The sequence below is a fragment of the Electrona antarctica genome (assembly GCF_951216825.1).
Source record: "Electrona antarctica genome assembly, chromosome: 7".
Taxonomy (NCBI): domain Eukaryota; kingdom Metazoa; phylum Chordata; class Actinopteri; order Myctophiformes; family Myctophidae; genus Electrona; species Electrona antarctica.
This window is the reverse complement of record NC_136812.1, coordinates 35433301-35457477: the sequence shown is the minus strand read 5'-3', so window position 1 is coordinate 35457477 and position 24177 is coordinate 35433301. Positions and strand designations below refer to the sequence as shown.

Here is a 24177-nt window from a genome sequence, read left to right as displayed (position 1 = left end):
TGCTGAAATCATCAGCTTGTTCTGTTGTTCATCAATGTGTTGCTTATGAAAGGGGACTTTAGCCAGATAGTTATGTCATGTCAGTTGTCACGTTCCACGTATGTGTATACGTTTTATACTGTTCATTCAATTTGTTAGGACTCACGCAGGAGAGGGACCATCACACCTCTCTCTCTCTCTCTCTCTCTCTCTCTCTCTCTCTCTCTCCCTCCCTCTGTCAGTCCAGTGTTATTTCACAATGTTCGATCACACAAACTTTCTGACTGACAGCCACTTGTAGGCAATCAAGCAAATGCGATTATGCCATACTTAATAATATTAATAACAACAAAGCAAGCAACTGCTTTTCAATTTTACTTTGATAACCAGTAATTTGGGCTGCAGGGCAGACTGGTTGGGTAATTTCCTAGTGTTTAAAATGAGATATTCCTCTAAATCTGGGTAGAAATGTAAAATAAACTACTTTTTATTTTTGCTGGCCACGGGGCGGGCGGGTCGTTGATTATTATATTGTGTTGCGGGCGGGTTGGTGCGGGCTGGCTCCTGTGGCGGGACGGGACGGGCGGGTTATGAAAAAAAGCAGATATAGAAATTATGTGGAAGCAGATGTATACGATGCTTCATTTGATGAATCCAAATGGAAACAACCCGAAAGGCTTTCTTGGATTCATCCTTTTAGCAGACCTTATTGTACTGTACTCCCCTGTGCTTGTCCATTCAAACAGTTAAAAAGTAAAAGTAATGTATTCAATAAATCAAAACCTGCAGATAAGGTGGAGGAAATGTACTGGTCTAAACAATCGGACAAATAAAAAAACTAGCCCATTCCAGTCAGTAGCCATTGACCCCATGTGTGTGCATGACTTGACAAACTGAAACTTGACACTTGCAAATGATTAGCCAATGAAGTGATTCATTCATAAAACCCAAACAGCCCAACTATTACTCTAAAAATGAGGTGGGCAATTTTACTTTATCATTTTCAGACAGCCAGCAATGGGTAGAACGCTCCCAAAAAACATTTAGTCTCTGTGACACTTCTAGGGGCCACAATCTGCATTCAAAGATGTTCCTAGAAGCTTTGTCTTTGGTCGATTTGCCTGTCTACTTCCTGATTGGTTAGTCATTGTGACCTGGTTTTTTTTCGACCAATAACAAAGCTTCTAGGAACATCTTTGAATGCAGATTGCGGCCCCTAGATGTGTCACAGAGGCTACATTTTTTGGGGAGCGGTCTAACCATTGCTGGCTGTCTGAATACCAAAACAAAAAAGCTCATTAAAATGTTCACATATTATTGCTTATAGCAGCTTTAAGAGGTTACGGTCACACCTTCACAGTGGTTGCAGGCTGATAAACGCAGGTTGTGCGCAGCCGCCTGTTTCGTGCAGCCAGTGCAGCCTGAAGAAGTGAGTAGCTTGCATCGCCTTCTGTCTAATCTGCCAGGAGACGGTCTGCCTTCGACCCATTCGATTGGACAGAGAAGGAAAAGCAGCAACAGTCTTGAGCATTTATCTGCTTCAAATAGACTTATTTTTCTACTTGGGGCAACCTGGCGCATATAGAGCACATAAACACAAGGTGTGCGCAACACGTGGAAAGCAATACCAACAAAAACGCTCCTTTCCCATTGAAAACCATTGTAAAAAAAATGGCTACATAGACGGCCACAAAGTGATAAAATAACAATATTTGTCTTAGAAATGTAGTGGAGTGAAAGTCATATGCTTCCAAAGATATTGATACAATTGAGTAAAGTACAGACATTAAAATTACTTACAGTAAGTACAGTACTCAAGTAAATGTAGGTTACTGTCCCTGAATATTAAATGAGGTTTCTTTGATTAGATGGAACAGCTGTATGCCTGGGTGGTCATAGTGCTGTAGCTTTCTTGGTGTTCTTGCTCAGCTCAAAAAATGGTTCACATTCCATGGTTCATATGGAAATATAATGCCACTAATATGAACACTGTTCACTGATCAGGTTGCATGAACTATGCAACCTGAACTATGCAATCAGTTTATGCCAGCGGAAGTGTGTGCCCTTGAACCAGATCATTTTTCCTCATGGTATTCTAAGCAACCAAGTGCACACTGTAAGCTATCCATGGTCCTGAAATTACAGTACACTCTTCCTTCTTCAGTCAGAGGAGCAAAGCAAAGTTACCATTTAGGCCCCATTTCAAAAATAGTGAAACTAGCTGATCTACAAGCTTGACAACGCGTCACGAACGATGTGTCACATTGTGAGCTTGTAGATCTGATATTTTCACTATTAATGAATCAATGTATGGTTGCGTTGCAGACAAGAAAACGTGTCATATGTAGATGGACGGGCGTGCAATCTAAAAATCTAAAATCAGATCAGAAATCAACAGAAATTAGTCTGAGAAAGTATGCAACCGAACTTGAGGTAATTGAAATCTCCTGGGACCCTAAATGATACCCCTGTTTTCCGTTCAGATACAATACATACCATGATACCTGTATCACTTTAGCACAGTTGAATGAGATCGGAGCTGGCAAGTGAACGTTGTGAAAAAAGTATACCCATTTGTTGTTTCTGTCATGGTCAGGGCATGGAAATCTCCAAATGTCTCTATCCTGCACAATGAGAACCGCTGGGCAGATAGAGATAGTGCAGCAATGGTACAGCACGAACCATGGCGAAATCCTAACAAGTGCCGTAGATAGGCATAAGTAGAGTGCCGAAGATAGGCATTAAATGGATATCAAGGTTTTGGGGGAATTGTGTGATTTTCTTTCTACTTACCAAGACAGACAAACTCATGGAAACATTTTTTTGTCTGCTTGCAGTTTGAAGGTATGTTGAGTTTAGCTCATTTCACTCATCTTTATGGGATCAATTAGCAGCTTCTCAAATAGGGAATAAGTTCTCCAAAGCTGTGGGTTTAATGCTTTCTACTCATTAGCGTAGCCTAGTGTTTTTTTAATAAAGGTTTTCACAAGTACAGTACATAATCCTAACAATTACATTATAGCCGCTCCAAAATGCACATCAAAATATATATATATATTCTTTACATTTGACTACTGTTCTTGTTGTAAAACAAAAGTGAGACCAGCTAATTTAAAAAAAAGAATTACTGTGATGAATTTATCTATAATCAAAAGTTTAAGGTACTGTGATATTAGTTTTCTTTTTTTTCTTTTTCCTTTTTTTAAGGTAAAATTCGTGTTAAATAATTATATATTCACACAGTAACCATTGCTATGGAGTAGGTGTTTGTTCAGTAGCTGTTCTCCGGGTCTCTTCAGCTCTTTTAATATATATATATATATATTTAATATATATATTTAATATATTTTCATTTCAGGATCCCAATTTCATCCAATCAGGCAAGAGAACTGGAAGTGATGAAACAAAAAGAGAAAATTGGAACTGGAACACAATGTGCGTGCGTGCGTGCGTGCGTGCGTGCGTGCGTCTAATATGGGTACAGGCTTTAGTTACGACATACTATTAGACCGACAATCTAGTTTCAAGGATGTTTAATAAATCCAGGCAAAGGTACAAAGGGAAAAGGGAAAAGTCGTAGTCAAAAGCAAAGTTTGATTCACCAACAAACACAGACAAAAGCTATAAACGGACGGGACCGTGTAGAGTGGCTAGTGTCTAGTGCAGGCAAACAATACTGACTGAAGTGGAGTGGCAGAGGGGGTGATTATATAGGCGTGGACTAATGAGGAGCAGGTGTGTAGATTTAGTAGGTTGGAGATGATGATCTCTGGAATGAGGGCGTGAGCGTGGTGCTGACACACGTCCATTTATTAGCGTGATCTTTATCAGTGTTCTTCTCAGATTGAGGTGATTGAACGGAACGGCGATGCTAGGAGCTCAATACAAATCTGCGCTACCTCGGGTTAGAACAATCCGCAGCATAGTTATGGCAGATGTTTACTTCCGGGTTCTTCCGGTGTGAATTTTAGGGTTTAAAAGACACCTATTCTATGGACGGAGATAAGGGACATTTGACTGAATCGCGGGTCGGCAGTAAATGAGTTAAAGTGATGATCACCAGATTGATTTTGCCTCCGTTTCATTTGGAATGAATTTGGGGGTTTTCAAAATAAAAGACCCCTCTGCTACGGGAAGTGGTGATGGACATTAGACTGAATCGCGGGTGTACGGATATAACTAAACTTTGCCGTTTCATAGCTTTGCTTAATTACTGATTCAACCCTCCGCACGGGAGTGTAATAGACGGGTATGGTAACTTGTGATTTAAACACACACCGTTATATTACTCAAACACACACTTCCTCAAAGTTGCAATAATGCTCGCAAACAATCATTTGATTTTGGCCATTGTATTAACAATTATCTAATAACACACTCATTCACATACAAACACACTTCTACTTAAACTGTACAGTATAAAGCCTGATTTGCCATGTTAAGAGCATTTAAACGTACATACACATAACACATTATAAGCACTTACAGCAATGTCTCCTGTCCGTTACATTGTCTCTGAATGAACTAGGAAAATAAACACATCCGTCCTAATGCACTGTGTAAAGCACGCAACTTCCTACTCTGTCTGTCATATGATACTTCCTGCCTTTCTGTCTCATTCACCATGCCTCCTAGTATGCACCATGCGTCCCCCATATTATAACACATTTAACCCCCAATTATCTTTATTAATATCTACATCCCTGAGATACTGTAATTGGTTGATAAGTGGATTTCTGTTCTTATAATAACACAGATCATTTACTGTTTACGACACAACATAAAGTTACAAAATACAAGCTGGGTTGGCACTTAATGAGGCCACTCACAGAATTAACTCGATAGCGGGTGACAGTAAATGAGTTAATCATCATATCATCATATCATACTATAATTCAGTCAATGTCTGTCTGAATGTCTGAATGTGTGTGTGTGTGTGTCTGTCAGAAACACTGACGTAGCTCCACACTGCCTGCACCAAATCACTCCCACTTTTCACACATAATTGACCATAATAATATGGAGGTCTTAACGAGGCCCCTTTTCCCATTTAACAAATTACAAATTAATAATGAATTTATTAGTGAATTAAAAATGCGAAAACGCACCCAGGCCGCAGTACCCCCCACGGCCACAAGGGGGGGGGGGGGGGGGGGGGGGGGGGGCAATATCTCACAACGGGTAAGGGCTAGTAATAATAATACCTCATCTCCAAACATCTTGATAAACCAAAATCCTATGCTAGATGACTTTTCCTAGATTCTTCTTCTGCATTCAACACAATACATGCAGTCGGACTTGCTCCTCCCTAAAATGGTTCAGCTACACATTAATCCTTTTGTTCCTATTCAGGACTAGAGTTGGTGCACCCCAAGGATGCATTAGCTAACCTGTACTGTTTACCCTTTACACGGCTGACTGTAACACCTGCGAGTCAAACCAGGTTCTTCTGAAATACTCAGTTGATTCTACTCTAATATCTTTGATGACTGACAGTGATGACCCGAAACAGTACCAGTGTAGCGTTGACCGGCTTGTAGAGCATGCTTAGACTGGCGAAGAGTATCTCCTCTGACCCCTTACATGTTTTAAATGATGAATATCAACTGTTGCCCTCCATGAGGCGCTTTAGAGTCCCTAAATATAAGAAAAACTGGCTAAAGAACTCTTTTGTACACCAGTCTGTTCTGCTTTTAAACCAAAATCAGTAACCTAGAGGATATGTTCTTGTTCCTGTCTGTTTCTGTGATTTGAGTCCTGTAATGTTTTTTTTTTTTGTAATGTATTGTGTCTGTCTTGTCTGTATCTTGAACGGTCATGGACGCAAAACAAATTTCAGTGCAAGCTGACAATAAAGTTATATCGTATCGTATCGTATCGTATCGTAATACAATAATAATATAATAATAATATAACTCATGGTTTTAAGAGGTTAAAAATGGGACTGTCTGTGTGTCTCTCTCTCTCTCTCCCCCCCCCCCCCCCCCCCCCCCTCCCCTCCCTCTGGTTCTCTCTTTGTCTCTCGATCACTTGCTCTTCAAGTATAGTGAAAAGGCATAATAATTATGTGTTGGCTGCAATCTTTGAAACAGCCGGAGTCACACAAGGTATCGGCCCATACCCTGTGTGGGTGAGCTGCAGAGAGCCCGTTGTCAAGGAGATGAGATTATTAATATATTTCTTATTTTCCTTGCGTAGGTCTTTTAAAAAAATACGATGGCTCCCTCCCGGTAAAATCCAATTTGTTGATATTCTTAAACAATATACTTATACTTATATACTACTTATATACAGGCCTATACTTATAAACAGCCTATGTTTCACAAGTGCACTCCAAAAATAGGCTAAATGCACAGTAAACTCCAGAGTGTTAATTTACTGTAACACTGAATTAGCTACTGTCACACATGCATAGTGGTTGCAGGCTGATGGCGGCCACCTGTTTTGTGCAGCCAGTGCACCCTAAAAAAGTAGGCTGTAGTTTGCAGCACCTTCTGTCTTGATGTTGCCAGGCTGGTCCGTCTTCAACTCATACGATTGGACAAAGGAGGAAAAGCAGCAATGGCCTCGAGCAATTATCTGCTTCAAATACACTTTTTATCTATTGAATTGACAGCGTGTTGCGTGTTCGAGTTCCGTTCATGAGAACCTTTGCTGCGTGTCTCTCCCCTTCTCTCTCTCTCCCTCTTTCCTGTCTATCTTCACTTGATACTATCAATAAAGGCAGAAAAGCCAAAACCAAATCGTAAAAAACAAAAAAAAGACGGCCACATAGGCAGAAGTTAGGTGTGACCATACCCTTAACCACTTTAATAGTGAAAATAGCAAACAAAATAATAATAATTCATCTCTTTTTACCTCTGAGATTTAAATACACTGGTGTGTTTTTTTGTTGTTGTTTTTTCCTAATAACTATATAGTCCAGATCGACCCAATGTTATAAATAGTAGCTGTGTTATACTGTGCTCTGTCAGTAGCTATGAGTCAGAGAGAAGAAAACCCTTTCATTTTACTATCTACCTCTGTGTCTGGAGGAAGTGTTGCTGTTAAGAGGCTCAGGGCCCCATTTTGAACTTCATATTATATGACATATAATATGACAGAATTTAAGAGGTGGAGGCGTGGCCAATGTCATTTTGCAATTATGAGCACGGTAAGATGCGCTCTCCGACACCCGTGGCGTGCGCAAAACGGCCTTGAATTAGTCATGGGTGTGTTTAGGGCGTCACCTCCTGCAACCAGCGTGGCGGGTGCCATTCCCTTTAACAGTCAGCTGATCCCTGGTACGATATGCGCAAATTCGGCTTTGCTTTAATAGCGTGCGAGTGGTATTACATTTCTGCAAGCAGGCACCATAGACATGGCATGACTTTGTCACATTTGGGTTAATTATTCCTACTGCATGCTGTCTCCTTTGTGCCTCAAAAGAACAGATCTACAAGCTGTCACAGCCATGATGTGCATAGCTTGTAGGCCTATGTCTCTATTTTGTTAAGTAACTTGCAGTGTTAATTGGAAAGTCATGACAGCGTGGCAACTGTAGGCTATACTAAGGGAGTAGTAGCCTCAGAAGGTAGGCCGAGCACAGATTTATACTTCACACATCAAACATAGCAGCCCACAATGCATCACTATGACACGTTGTGGAATGTTATATCTGTTTAGCGATCCGCACCGTCGTAGGATGAAGCACAAAGTAGCCATTAGTCTACACCAGTGGTTTTCAATCAACCAGTGGTCCGGGGACCACCAGTGGTCCTCGAGGAGGTTCCAGGTGGTCCCCAGATAAATTATGGAGAGCTTCTAACCAAGTGGGCCTTATTAGATCTTTAACTATTGAGAGTGTAAAGGGTCTATTTGGTTTTATTTAACGCTCTGAAGAGTTACATTATTGTTACACATCTGCATTACTTAATTTACAAGAAGTCTACACAATTAGAGAATGTAGAAGAATTGTTATTTTGACCAAGGTTTGCATGTTATCTCTCCTAATGGTACCAACATCAATACAGCATGGAATTGCGGATGGAACTTGATATGAAAAGAGTTGAAAACCACTTTTCTACACAGTTAAACCCTCTGTGTTAATTTAGCTCTGAGAGTGTAAAAACAGCCATTGCGTGCGTGAGGTTTTTCCTTCTGTAGATGTGTAGCAGAGTAATGTTGCCGTCAGCGTGATACAGTAGTGTGATATTACACCAGATAAGGTAATTGCACCCTTGACTCCAACTGTGCACTCTAAATAAAAAATGGTGCTCTAAGACCTGCTTACTGGGGATTCACCTGAGAGTTTCAGAGGAAAAGAGGTGAAGAACCATTGATTTAACTGTTCTTTGGAAGGCAGCAACCATTGTTTTCCATAAGTTGAGGCATTAAGGTTGGGAAAAATGCAAAAATGCCTTATAATCTTACTGTATAAGCTGAAGTTATTTATTTTGCAGGGCTGCATTTGACTATGTAGCAGGTGTTAAAAGCATAATCCTGGTGATTTGGACATATGGGTCTATGGTCATGTAGGCGGCAGGCCTAGGCCATGGCTTGTTTAATATGAAACTCATGTTTTGTTTTATTGATATGTTTTATAGCTGCTATTTTGTACTGATACTTGTTGTAGGCTTCAGGTGTGTCTCGAAATGAAGCATAAAGATTCCTAACCTGCTATGCAAGTATGCTAAAGAAAACTCTTTCTTACAGGGTGTACTTACGGTTTATGGTGATTAGAAAGGTTTGGAGGTTTGCCATTGTTGTAACAACATTTGCTGTAGTTTGAAATAATGCCTTTGAGTCTATAACTACGGTATATGCCATCGGACAATCTGACCACATGATTTGACATTATCCTACCTAAGTTCAAATGGTCAAATGGTTTTCATTCTATCGCAACTTTACAATGTGTCATAAAGCCCCAAAGTGGAAAAAGCGGCACTCCAAAATAAAAGATTCATGACTGGCTCAGATGCATTTTTATTGAGAAAGCTTACGCATTTGGCAATCAGCCTTCCTCAGAGCAGATTCTTTTTAATCTACTCGGAGGAAGGCTGATTGCCGAAACGCATAAGCATTCTCAATTAAATGAGAAATTGCATCTGAGCCAGTCTTGCTCTTGCATCTTTTATTTTGGAGTGCCGCTTTTTCCACTTTGGTGGTATTTGATTTAAATTGTATTTATAGCTGAGCACCCACTGCCTCAAAACCAAGGGCAGCATCCAGAGGAAGCACACCTGCTTTTCTTTCTTTACTTTACAATGTGTGTGACATGCATACATTAAAGAAGAATGGAGTCTGCACACTGGTGATGCTGGAAAAGCTCATCTGTATTTGTATTGTGTCTTCAACGTTTCGATATATTTGATCTTCATCAGGACATTATGTATTTTTGCTTGTGTTGCACCTGGGCCACGGATGCACACTACTGTCTCCTTCATACATTCACACACCATCCAACCTGCTCATCTGGAGCAGATAACGGTTCTGTCTTGCTCAAGGACACTTCGCCATGAAGCCAAGGATTGAACCTTCCGATTCCCAGATGGCTATACAGGGAGTGTCAATGCTGCCAGTTCCTATCCAGAATATTTGCTTGCTCCTTATCTGTACTACTAAATCATTCTAGATGGAATGGGTTTTTGAATACTTTCAAGTGCTATAATCTTTTCAAGAATATGTCACTTTATTTTCCTCTTTAGACTGAAGCTCCATTGCACAGCAACATTCTAATAATTGACCAGATCGAAGCATAATTGATTGCTGTAAATCATAAACCGGCATATGTTTCAATGCCACATACAGCTACCCTCACTTAATTTTTAATTACCAGCTGATGAACCAAAACAAAATTATTGTATGTGGATTATTGTCTTTTGATCGGACACCTGTAAATGGTGCATTTTTTTATAGTGCCTTTATCTAAGGCGCTTTACAGACATTGTGCATTTCATTCACCCATTTACACATACATTCACACACCGATGCCGGAGCAAACCATGCAAGGCACCAACCTGCACATCGGGAACAATTAGGGGTTCAGAGTCTTGCTCAAGGACACTTCGACACTAATTCTGGGGGAGCCTGGGTTCGAACTGGGAACCTTGCGGTTCCCATCCGGTCACTCTACCCCTGAGCCACCTGTACTTTATTACCTTAATTGGTTGTAGTCATTTTGTACAGCAACAAGCTGGAGGATGCTCACTAGGTTAGGACTGATGATATGTATAGAGCTCATTTAACTCTGTATGTAAACCACTTTTCTACACAAGAGAAACCCAGAGCTGCAACTTCCTTTATCCACAAATCAGATAATTCAAAAGTTTATGTTCTTCACTCCTTTCCACTTTATTTATAGTTAGTTGTATGCCATTGTCACGCACCGAAACCATAAACTGATCCTCGGTTCATTCCATCTGCAACCCTGTTCTGGCTGCATCTTGAATATCACCATAAAAATAGGTCCTACCTAGATCCCCACCGCCCACAATATCCGTTCCTTTTTCATGAGAATACTCCGTAAACATCACATCGGTTTCAAGTAGCACCTTTTGTTTCCAAGCCTAGCAGAGGATCATGGCTGTCAAGAATGCAAGAACCAGTGAATGTGATACAACACGTATTGGGAGCACTTACAGTAGGAGCCTTAAATAGTGTTGGCAAGCCCCCCCAACTGCTCACATGGAGACAAGAGTCTTTGACTGCTATTCCTGTACTCCCAGCAGACTCGCTGGTGTTACTGTTAAGTTGACATAAACGATGTTTGACTGGCACACAGTAAGCATGTCTACGTATGAGAGCATGAGCTGAAGACGGCACAACTGGGACTCATTTAGTCACCAGTGCTGGAAACCTGCTGTCTACGTATCTGAGGAAAAACAACACTTTTCCCTCATTCGGTTCTTGCAAAAAGGGGGAAGAAATGTCACATGCACTAAAAAGCAGCATCACCTAAAGTGATGATGGTATCTATGCTGAAACGTCTATGATTGGACCAGTGGTTGATTGTGACAGAGTGGTGGACAGTAACAAATAACATTTACTTGAGTACTGTACATGAGTATTTGCATTTTTTGGGTACTTCCACTATGTTTCAAAGACAAATATTATACTTTTGATGCCACTTCATTTCTAGGAAGGGAAAAGGTACATTATGATTATGACTGAGTTGTAACTACTCCCCAATTCCAACACAGACCCCGGGCAGACGCACAGGCCTATATGGCCGTAACATGAGTATACTCAAGTACTGATGTTGAGTACTTTCCCACCATTGCTGACTAACACCGGTTATCACACATTGCCATCTGGATGTTCTTTGAATGCATTGGTGTTTTCAGACATGATCTACGAGGGTAATGTGATGTCCATATGCTAGGGTCTAGGGATTGCCACAAATTACACATTTGTTTATACCAGTGAGCGGCGGGTCGTGTTATGCCTAGGCTTGTCATTTCTCAGTGAACATCCTTCCTTTGGGGAGAGAATGAAACTTTAAACAGGGTTTCAGGATCAGCGTGGCTTGTATAAGTATGCAACTATGTGTTTTAGCATTCTGCGCCCAGGGTCAAGTTCATTGTAGGTTCTGTTGCTTTTCTGTAAATAGAAAAAAGATTATCAGCTGTACTGCCTCCATGTGAAGTTCAGTTTGAATAAAACGGCATACAGAGATTCAGTATCAACTTAGTTTGAATGTCTGATTTAGCATTTCAGCATTCTGCGCCCAAGGTCAAGCTCACTTTTCTCACAGAAGTCAGACCAAAACGAAGTACATATTTTGGGTTTCCAAATCCTTAGTCAAATGTAGTTGATCACCTCTACCTGAGATTTACCGTTGTATTTTAATGTGTAATGTGATGATTTCATAGCTTCATAGTTGATGAAAGATGATGTACAGTTATGTCCTGATGAATGATCTGAATTAATCGAAACATTGACGATTAAATAAAATACAGCGGGGTCTTTTCAGCATCACCAGTGATGGCTGCGCAAATTTCCTCCCAGGACTCGTGGCAACAATAATCATTTGTAAAAATCACAGTATACATTATTTAACTCGCCCCAACCCGCCCCGCCAGTAAAGTTAAAATATCTTGACTCGGCTCAGCCCACCCTGCGGGTAACCCGCGGGACCTGCGGGTTACCCCCGCAGGGATGTTAGTAGACACTAGTGTCTACTAACATCCCACATTGGTTTATATTCAACCACCCTAGGGGAATTTTTGACAGCTGCTGACAGCTGCTGACAGCTAACAACCATTAGGCCTATAAGGCAAAAATGTTCTAAATTTAATTTTGCTTTAAGTAGCATGCGACGTGTCAAACTAGGGTGTTTTCATGATTCTGAATCCATTCCAAGCATTAGTTTTGTTCGAAAAACACTCCTTGGGCTAAAAATGGCCATAGCCGTCATCACAAATGTGATGAGGTCAGCACATTTGAGCACATTAGGGCACATTTGGGCAAGTGTCTATGGCCAAATTTAGCCCAAGGAGTATTCTTCATGCAAAACTAATGCTTGGAATGGGAATCATGAAGACCCCCTAGTTTGACCCCTAGTTTGGTCATAGACCCCCTAGTTTGGCCATAGCCACTTGCCCAAATATGCCCAAATGTGCTGACCTCATCACATTTGTAATGACGGCAATGGCCGTTTTTAGCCCAAGAAGTGTTTTTCGTGCAAAACTAATGCTTGGAATGGATTCAGAATCATGAAAACACCATAGTTTGACACGTCACATGCTACTTAAAGCATAATGAAATTTAGAACATCTTTGCCTTATAATGGTTGTTGATGGTACCCCAACTTTCAGCAGCTGTCAAAGATTCCCATAGGGTTGCTGAATATAAACCAATGTGGGATATGTTAGTAGACACCTTTACAAACACATTGGTGAAGAAAATTCTTGGTAAGAAAGTTATTCCCAGATTTGACATTATACTGATAATATTCCCTGACTACTGGCACACTGATTGGTTTAAGTTGCGTAACACCCAAACCTATGCATAATGTAATGGGTAGCGGAGGTGTTTTAAGGATTTAGGTGGTGGCACAAGACAGCATTTTTTACGGGGGAACGCCTCTTACACAATACTAAATCCCCAAGTTAAGGAAAAAGGGCCCCTGCCGCAAGATGGAGCCCCATGGAGTTTTGTGCCAGAGAGAAAGTGAAAAAGAATGCTGGCAAAACTTGTCACAGAGCCAGAGCCTTTCACCAGACACATCTCTTCTCATTATCTGATGCTCAGCCTCGAATCCCTGCAGAACCAACTTTCACCTTGCTTCACAACGTTTTCTTAGAATTATTTTTAGAATTTCAGTCGGCTCTAAAGACTTTGATCTGTTAGGAAACTGGACATAATACAGGTGCTTTCTTATCTAGCAAAGGGTCAGTATTGTCACACGTAGAGGCATCATTGTCTTATAACCAAAGGATATTCACAAATATTGACTTACAGTTTAACTTTCATGTCACAAGCTCCGACATGTCCATTGTTGTGCTATTATAGGGCAGCGGTCTCGAGTGGGTTCCAGCCAGGGGGTCCATAGCAAAATTATTTAAGGTATTAAAGCAGCAGTTTAACCACTTTAAGGAAATACTAGATCTGTCACCTCCTGCTGGTACAACGACTGATCATTGTGGGATATCCGTCCCGCTACTACTTTTTTTTTAATTTACTGAAAATGACTGATTTACAAGATCACAATGTGATGTGATGTGTTGTGAGCTTGTAGATGTGCCAATAAATCAAATAAAAAGATTGATAAAATATTTTCAGATTGTGGTTCGCGGTCGAATACACATTCTTTACCCATTCCTAACTACTGTACTTGAGTGCAATGAGCAGCCATAGTGCATCTCCAGGGGCCAACTCCAGTACGCATGCATGTCTTTTGGTATGGAAGGAAATCAAAGTACCCAGAGGAAACCCGTGCAAATACAGGGAGAACATGCAAACTCCACAAAGAAAGACCCCTTGAGCCTCATTTCATATGCACTCTGGACCAAAACATACATCAAATGGGTGCACTGGCCTGGAAATGCAGTGTGCTTGTCATTCTGGCATACCTTGCTTATAATCCAATCGCATTATGTGCCTCTCCCCTTTATGTATAATGCATCTAAAGTAAGATTACACAAGTAATGGAAGGATATAATAATTATATCCTTATGCATTTAAGTGAATATTGCACAAATAATGGGAGTGCATATGCATATGGGAGGATCACAAATAATGGGAGGAGTTCTAGGCCTAACCCATAGAACTATATAGACCTATATAGATTGTATAGTATCTAGGAGTAAGGAGTAACGCAATTCAAATCAGAGATTACCTTGAAACCTCCCTGGCGCAACACCAGCAATAGTCAAACTCCTTGCAACTCAAGCCTACACGTCATTTTGATGTTGTTATCAGCACTGCAGTTGGAATATCACATTGCTTGTTTTGACAATCAATGCTCAGCACAGTTTCCTTTTTCCCCCACTGTATGGACACATTACAGAAACAGAAAACACAATGTTCATCTGAAATGTTAATCTATCTGTTCAGGAGCTCATTTTATGACTCCTAATTAATAATAATAATAATACTCCTAATAGTCACCCAAATTCTATTTTTGTCAGTTGCAATGCGCCCTGCACAATGTTTCTGTAATTAATCAATGACTTAATCAGTATTGAATGTAGCTTTTTACTTTGATTAACCCATTAAAACTGAGAACGCATCTGTGTTATTTTAGATTTCTTTGGCTTTTCAAAAAAGAATTAAGCTCGTAGCTTAAATAAATAAATATATAAGCTGCTTTCTAGATAGATATACCAGTTCCATAACAGTTCAATAGGCAAAAAAATTGGTAGCCTAACTGCCATGACCAGATCTGCGAGAAAGAAATACCTCAATGATAAAGTTGATGAAAACAAACACTCCACGTGAACTTTGGAGGTTACTCAACAGCTGACTCGCGCATTACTAACCCTGTCCCTAACCCTAACCGCACGCAAAGCCACGTAGTCAGAGTAATATTGATGTCGGAGATATGGGCAGTCCCCATTAGGCTGCAGTCAGAAACTGAGCGAGAGTATAACCCCCCTGTACAGAAAATGAATTAAATTAGACCCTGACAACTACCGCCCAATTTCTATTCCTAGTTGCATCTCAAAAGTTATAGAAAAAATTATTTATGAACAGGTTGAAAAGTATATCTTGCTAACCATTAACTAATGTACGAATTCATTCTGGCTTCAGAACATCCCATTCCACTTACACATGCCTTCTCTATAGAGAGTATGCGCATGCTTAAAGTGAATGGCACATCGAGTGGCAAATCGAGTGGCAAAGCAACAGGCAAAGTGAGTTTAACATCGTTTAATGTTGTTTAATGCAATCAGATATGACTTTTCTGTGTGGATGTACGGGCTGTCAAGGCCAGAAAGTAGTTTTTGCCACTCAGTAGGCGTTCCTGCATAACTTCCTGGTTTGATGATGATGTCACGCGCATACCCTCTATTTGAACGACCACATCAAACATGAGGTGGACACGGGCAAATACTGCGGCATGGTCATGCTGGACCTCCAAAAGGCAATCGACACCATAAATCACTATATTGATTGATAAGCATTCATAAAAGCAATAATCAGTGAGCTGAATACAATACTATCTGGAGGGGAGAGAACAGATGACTGCGTGGTAACAAAGAACACTCAGGGGGAGCTGTTAGTGATATGTCTTGCTCTGGAACATTACTGGGTGAGTCAATGTTGAACTGGTGACTAGGTGGCCACTCTTCCCACTGCTACGGCTGCCCATAACCGCTGTTTCAGATACAATAGTTTAAGGAGGCGGTCCCATTCACAGATTGCGTAATTAGCTGCTACCCTAGTAAATCAGACGTTCAGTTCATGCAGATGACCAGCACAATTTGCCCTGAACCTTAGATCTCTATAAATCTAGTCGTCAATGATTGAGTAGAGGTAGAGGCTATGAGATTCTCTGAGGCAATAAGTGTTGTTTGACTTTGACCACCAGTCAAATCAGCCTACCCTACAGCCAACTTGTCCCCATGCATGACGCATTGGCCCCTGGGGGCCAGTCTCTGACAAAACAAACTAATGTATGTGATTTAATGAGGGCTCGAAATTAACACCTGCTAACTGCAGGTCAAAATTAACTGGTGGGTAACACTGTCAAGTTCCTAGCACGTGATGACTCAACTTCCAAACAAGCAGAATGGATGGAGTCATAATTCTCCTTGACAAACTATGACCGCCATAATGGTTCTCTCGCACAAACACATTGAGGATGGTGTAATACAGTAGGCTTGCTTTTGACCAATGGTCTCTACACATTGTACGATGGTGTCATGAGGTAAAAATCTATAAGCCCGTCAGGGTGTCACAATGCAACACGTTTTGAGCTTATAGATCTGCAATTTAGCCTATTTATGAAAATGAAAAGGGGTACCAGGTTGAAAGTATAGTTAAACCAGTGTTGAGAGGACATTCAAAGGAAAAGTGAGGTACTTAAACACCTGTCATGAGTGTGCTACTGTGCCCGTGGATTCAAATGCAGGCATTCTCAGCATTGCCAACTTTGTGTTTATTTCCTGAGTCCTGCTTATTTATTTAAGAGGGCATTAGTCAGCAGAACAAAGCCAAGTGGGCTAGTAAAGAGCTCCATTAAAGCCGCAGGAAAAAGCTTTTCTGTTTGATGGCTCCACCTGTGGAACCGGTTGGAAATCAAAAGAATGTCCTCTGAATTATTGACAGGCTTATGTTAACATGCATGGTGATGTGTGTACTACTGTACGTCAATGCTACTGCTATATCACCACTTACCGCGTTGCAACGCCGTGTGAGCTTGTAGATGTGCTATTTTTGCCAAATGTTTGGCATTGTTGTATGTTCATCGACTGCCCTGAATAATATTGTCTGGAATGCTAGGGTTCATGTTGTTAAATATTTAGATTGGGTATTATGGTATTATTATTGTCATGCCACTCATGCTCCAGTTTTGGGTTGTTGTTGGGTTAATCAGCCTTCAGAGCTGAGCCATGGTATCGATGCTGTGGCTGCAGAAATGGAAATCTATAATCTGAGGGCTAGTGCCACAATTCTGAGCAGAAGGGCTGAGGAGGGTTTCTTCTCTAGACAGCTCTTGAAAAATGGCCGCCCGGGGCCGGTTGTTGAGAATCAGAGTTGTTTGACAATTCTATAAATATCACCTTGACTACAGAAAATCCATCCTGAGCTTCAGGGCTGCAGACACGTAGCTATGACCTATGTGGTAGCCTTAACTCACTGTGAGTAAGTGAACCCTGAACTTACAGTTATGACGGCGTTCACTAACAACATTACATTACCCCAGAGAGAGTCCCACAGATCTGGGAAACAATACTGCATTATTTATATACTGTATCTGCCATGTAATAGCATCAATATGACGCGTCTATGACCCATGTTCTCCTTTGGTCCATAGGATTACACGCTGACTATGTACTTCCAGCAGTACTGGAGGGATAAGAGGTTATCCTATACTGGGATCCCTCTCAACCTGACGCTAGACAACAGGGTGGCAGACCAGCTCTGGGTCCCTGACACCTACTTCCTCAATGACAAGAAGTCCTTTGTGCATGGTGTTACAGTTAAGAACCGCATGATCCGACTCCACCCGGACGGTACCGTTCTCTACGGACTAAGGTGAGTACAACTGCTGCAGCTAGACTCCCACTGATGCTCTTCCTGTTGAAACCGCTATATATTTTTGATTGTTGTGATTTTCCCTCTGGGAAATGTCCCTTGAATGGCTATGAGTAGGCTCACTGGACAGTAAATGGAATAGATCTTCCACTTTGATGCAAAATTTGTATTAGTCACCCATGAACCAGGTGATGGCTATAGTTCAGTGGTTCTCAAACGATATAATTTAAAGCACCCCTATAATTCTTACCGGTTCATTGGGTTTCATTTGCACACTCTCAGAGTTGTAGACCTGTAAGGAGGATCCATTTAGAACCCCCTCAAGTAACACTGACGGACGGTCCATGGACCACATTTGAGAACCACTGGCATAATTGTTAACCACTGAAATGATATACTTCATTGCCCAGAGGCCCAGACCCCCACAGGTCTAATACTTGCCCCTTCCTTTTTTCCCTCTCACCAAATCACTTTATTGAAAATTACCTGCAACATATCACATTTTTCATGTCATTTTTCACCAAACATGCATGTGCCTATTCTCTCTGAATGTTCACCTATTATTACATGACCAGAATAGTGACACGGGTTCATGTGGTTAAAGGCTCATTCCGGTGTTTAGCCCATTGATGATGACTCCTACTTGACATTACTGCAGACGATTTTGACAAAACATTTACTTATTTTCATTACAATATGTAATCCAATACCGTGAACATATACTTGTACCCAGTAGCTTTTGTCCAAGTTACATTATAGCTACATTTGAATGCATTTCAAAGCACAGATTTATTTGGAAAATAGTCCCTGGGGAACAGATGAAATTCAAATACCGTATCCATTACTGATAACCATGCACTAGCCAGCAACTATTCAGGTACGTTTGGTGAACTTTTAATGACTCCAGACATTTTAAACAAATGTAAAATCTAAAAAGGAAGCCTTTAAAAGTACAGTGGTCTACATACAATATGGTCAATGTGGGAAAAGTATAGTGGTCTACATACAATATGGTCAATGTGGGACAAGTACAGTGGTCTACAGTCATACAATATGGTCAATGTGGGAAAAGTATTTATTTATTTATTTATTTATTTATTTGACATGGACAATGCTCATTAATCAACATTTCAGTTTTCACTTTCATGTAAATGTGCCAGAGTTAGCCATAAGCTAATTTTCATCTGTAGTCCCTGAGCAGGCTCTTAAAATGGTAGTAAAACTAAACATACAATGACACATATAGTACAATACAGATAAAAGAAGGACAGAATGTATAGTGTGCCAGCACACACACCATGCGTTGATGCCATGTGTGCATGTGCCAGCACCCACCACTATGTCCATACAAAAACACAAAACAATACAGGAACAGATCAACATGGTACAGGGGACAGAACAACTGTGAAGTGGAAAAATGACACCGGTGATGAAAACTAAATAGTGCTGATAGTTACTCATGATTACAGACTTGATTTGTTTTTAGCCACCTCTTCAGGTTAAATTTGAAGGTCAAATAGTTGGAGGTCTCTCTTATTTCTGTAGGGAGACTGTTCCAGTGATGGGAGGCTCTAACAGAGAAGACTCTTTTACCAAACACACTACGTTTGATTGGCACTTCACAGTCTCCTCTGGTAGTTGCCCTTGTTGTTCTATCACCACTGTCCCTTCGATATATGTACTGTTTCAGTGGTGGAGGTGCAAGTCCATTTAAGATTTTAAAAATGAGACAAGCATCTGAAAAATGTTTGAAGCTGTCAAAAGTAAATAAATTGTACTTTTGAACTATATGGCAATGGTGGTAACGGTTGGGCTTTTGGTCCAGGGTTTTTAATGTCTGTTTATAAAGTGATTCTATGGGTTTTAACGTTGTCTGATTTGTCTGTGACCAGGTTGTGAAACAGTATGTTATGTGTGAAAAAATCATAGCATGCATGAAGAGTTTAGCGGCGTCTGTTGTGAGATATGGTCTTATGTGTCTGAAGTTAGATAGATTGAATTTGATTTTATTGGCTACATTTTTTATGTATTTTTTATAGTGGTCTACATACAATATGGTCAATGTGGGACAAGTACAGTGGTCTACAGTCATACAATATGGTCCCATATGGTCCTCTAATTTGTTCACCATTCGAACATGCATGTTCCTTTGTCCAATGGTGTAACTACGTACATTTACTCAAGTACATTTACTCAAGTACAGTTCTGAAGTATTTTTACTATACTTTTTGAGTATTGCCAATTTTCAATACTTTTATTTCTTCTCCACTCTCAGAAGCAAATATTGTACTTATTAGTCCACTACAATTATTTGAAAACTTTAATTTGTCCAAAATACTGTCCAAGCACGAAAATAGCTTGGTTGGTAACCAATAGCTTGGTTGGTAACATCCAGACCCCCATTCCTGGGGGTTTGGATGTTCCAGGGACCCCCCAGGGACCCCCGGGGAGCCCACACGGTAACTGTCATTTCTCGACCGTTTCGGACGCGGGGCGGCTCGCCGGAACCGGGCCAGCCCCCTGGGCACGTTCATGGTGGTCTGGATGTTCCGGGGATCCCCCGGGGACCCCCACACGGAGTTGCACCACTCACTTCACATGGGTGTGATTTTTATTACAAAACATAGCCTCCATTAACCACTTCAGCCCTATATATATTCCGGCCATTTGAAAATAGTCGGTCGCGACACATTGTGAACTTGTAGATCTGCTATTTTCAAAAGATTTGTATACATTTAATTTGTAGGGTGCCGGCCCGATTCCGGCGAGCCGCCCCGCGTCCGAAACGGTCGAGAAATGACAGAGTTACCGTGTGGGGGTCCCTCTACTGTACCCACTACTGTACTGTACTGTAACTGTACTGTACTGTACCCAGCCACCCACACACATAGTCACTTAAGGAAGTGGTTGCACCAGCCGATGCCCTGGTCTAGGGTTGAGTGTTTGCCTCCCCAATGTGTTCTTACAGTCACTTTTACTATTGTCTGCATTAAAACTAAAACACGATAGCAGTGGAGCCAGCGCCCATGCTCCTTTCAAAATGATAGTCATGGGATCAGAAACCAGAAGCCTTATCCTGCAGGAATGATATTTCTGCTGCCGCAGTACCTCTGAGAAGAGGACAGCAACACTCGTATCAAATTATTCTGTGTGTATATCATATTAACCACAAGAACCGCAGTGCAATAACGTATATAGAAGGAATGACAGAGCTATCGAGGCAGATTTGATCAATCGATTGCAAAAAGTCAGTGTTTTATTTGCCCCTCTTCTAGAAGCATTAAGGACATAATTCTCATGATTTTATGGTAATGTACTGCGGCTCAGCCATGTGTGTGCAGAAACTACCGCTTGGCTTCTCAGTACAATAAGAACTCAAACCCAATTAAGTTTAATTTGCAGACAATCTGCTTTTCAATCTACAATGCCACTGCATTGCCAAAATGTGCATTTAAAAGTACAATGCGTAGCAGAGAATACAATGAAGTAATTGTAATGTGTTAATACAATTTTGTGCAATCATTTAGTAATTATGTTAGTTCACTATAATCTGTGGATGGCTGTGCTCTAAGTCTAAAATGATGATCATGCAGTCTTGAGAACTAGTAAGCTATAACAGAATCACTTAAACTCCACTGATAAGAATAGACATTGGGTCAGTAACACTTACATCTCCAATAACATTTCTCATAATAGTACTGTAAACCAAGAGTAAGCTTAGTTTATTTTGTATTATTTATTTGTTTTACTACAAAAATACATTGTAGAAACATTACAATGCGCTGCTATATAAAAACAAGGTTAGCTTTAATAATGCTAAGGACACTATTGCTGTGAGATAATTGTTTTACTAGGCTGTAGCCCCTTTGCTGAGGCTAATGCAGCCCTAATCACAGTGACACCTAATCTAGGTATGCCAGAAGTGAAGGGGCAGGTGGAAGTGTTGAACATTCAATATGGGTGTTAGGGCTGGGCAATAAAAGGGTAGGTGAATTAAGTGATATCTTTTGGTTCAAACTCCAAATAAAATATATTTTGTTAAAAGGTTAAAGCACTATATTATGATAGTAATCATTGCTATAGAGTGTTTGTTAAGTAGCAGGGGTCTCTCTGTGTCTCTCCAGCAGAAAACACATTTCCAGGTAGGTGGCTAATTGTCAGCCAATCAAGAGAAAGTACCAATCAGATTAAAATTTATAATGTTTAAGTTCCAATTTTGACTGCTCATTTGTCATTACTTGCAATTCCCCTTGTTTATCCTTTGCCCTGTGTGAATTCTCCCTCCTGATTGGATAAAATTGGTATCCCGACCTGAAAATGTATTTTCTGTTTAAGAGCTGGAGGTACGGGTAGACCCCTGTTACAGAATATAAATAAATGTAGAGGCTCTGTCGCCTCACAGCTAGAAGGTCCTCCTGGGTTCGATTCCCACTGGGGATGCTGTGGGCGCTGGGGGGGGTGTTCTCTCCTCTGCGTCATCAGTGCCCATACCCTGGGTGGGGTTGGCGAAAGGGCCTTTCTATGTGGAGTTTGCATGTTCTCCCCGTGTCCCCTAGGGTAGGTACCCTCATAAAACATGCAGTAATCCTGGTCTCTAAACTGCCTCCCCTGGCCAGCTGGGGCGCCTGATGGAGGGGAAAGGAACTGTTTGGAATAATGTGTTCCTTCCACGCACTACGTCCAACTGAGGAAACTCCCCCCCCCCGTCAGGTGTAAAGAAGCAGCTTGGACTCCTCATGCATAGAAGGAAGCATGAGGTCTGTTGCTCTCCCCAGGTTGGCAGATGAAGTGTAGCACCCAGGATTACATTAGATAATTGACACTGGGTGAAAAAATGGGTTGCAAAATTGTGGGAATAATATAATAAATGTAATAATAATAATAATAATGGATTGCATTTTGATAGCGCTTTTCTATTTGTTTATTTAGACATTAATGCATATTAACACCATGGAAGCCCAGGGCGGAGTTCTCCGTCCAAGTTCAAGGTCATGGTCAAGTGCCCAACACAGAGATTGATAAACAGGACGGAGATTAATGATAACAAAACCGTTCGCATCGCTCTAGAGCCTTGGAGCGCTTGTTGCCCGATCCGATGACGTGTCAAAAAGTGACACGTCATCGAAAATCGCCCCTGCCTGTTTAGCTGACGAAAACGAAAATCTTAAAACGATCATAACTCCCGATCTAAATCATCCCGTCTAATTCTGAAAAAAGATCCTGTGTTAGACGGCGCTCAGCGGTCCAGTCGCTAGTCGCGATAGATTTATTATTACCTCCCGTTGTTGTCGATCGACTCTAGAGTGGTGTGGCTATTGTTAGCTGCTACACAGACATGCACACCAGCTTCCGGTGCGCCGGTAAAAGTGGTCCGTGCGCTACAAATGATGGGCATCCTGGATGAAATGGATTAAATAGTTCCGGGCCTCTAAGGTGGACATTACATAAATGCAATGTAAATACACAGAATTTAGCAAAAATGAAAATTTTCATCCCTTACTCAAATCACTTATAATCCTTTTCATTTTACAAGGGGGTTTGTTCCCGCAGTGTGATGTAAATCAAATTGTAAAGCAATAATTTCCTCCAGATGATGCGACTTTCTCTCTTGGGTTTGTCTATAATTCAGAATCACAACCACAGCAGCCTGCATGATGGATCTGAGGAGATACCCACTGGATGAGCAGAACTGCACTTTGGAAATCGAGAGCTGTAAGTTAAAAGCCCAGTTTATGACTCAAAATCAAATTAAATAAATAAATAAACAAATAAAAGGTATGATATACTTTGCCCTGTGTGAAGGGCGTGATAAAAGAACTGGACATTGAGGCTGATTAACCCATTTAGACCTGGGAACGATTCTACAAATGTCTTCTATATCCTGACAGTTTTCTGAAAAAGCTATGTTTCTATGTCAGTCGTTCTTCGATTTTTCAAAAATAGCAGACCTACAAGCTTGTAGCGCGCCACTCGGTGGCGCGCTATGAGCTTGTAGATCTGCTATTTTTCAATAGCTAAAGCATAACATAATGCTAACACCAAAAGGGGTTCCCGCCCAAAATGGGTTAATGTTATCAGCCCTTGGGGTGATATGGCAGTATATAGTTGACCAGTCAGTGCCAGCCAAAGTGCCACCGTCTGCTGAACTGTCCCCTTGAGTGACCTGACTGCAGAAGGAACTCAGCATGTCAAACATCGCGGCCACAGTTTACCGCATTTCTCAGATGCTATTTTCTCATTGTATTTGTGAGTGGCTAAATAGGTATGCGATGAACACAATATCGCCTGGCCATTCATTGTCACCCTCTGTGACAATGAAAGTACAGCTAGGGCCTCATAGCAATGACAAATGCCCAGGGCAATGACAAATCCTGGGTGATAATCTACAGTAGAATCTGTGGCTGTTTTATTTAGAGGACAATGCAGACATTACAGCTATTGTGCCAATGAAGAGTGATTTTAGCTAGACAGTAAGCACAACACACAAGGACGGAGTCACTGGTCTTGGTTTTA

The 24177-nt window shown here is 41.0% G+C and overlaps 1 protein-coding gene across 1 annotated transcript in view; it reads left to right on the top strand.

Moving 5' to 3' along the window:
* Window positions 1–24177, top strand: part of gabrb3 (gamma-aminobutyric acid type A receptor subunit beta3) — a gene marked incomplete at both ends in the record, with an annotated part of 43197 nt that overhangs the window by 1923 nt on the left and 17097 nt on the right. Inside the window, 2 exons of the mRNA XM_079505478.1 lie at window positions 17444–17664; window positions 23294–23376. Of these exons, the coding sequence (XP_079361604.1) occupies window positions 17444–17664; window positions 23294–23376 (304 nt within the window). The remainder of the gene's footprint in view (window positions 1–17443; window positions 17665–23293; window positions 23377–24177) is intronic.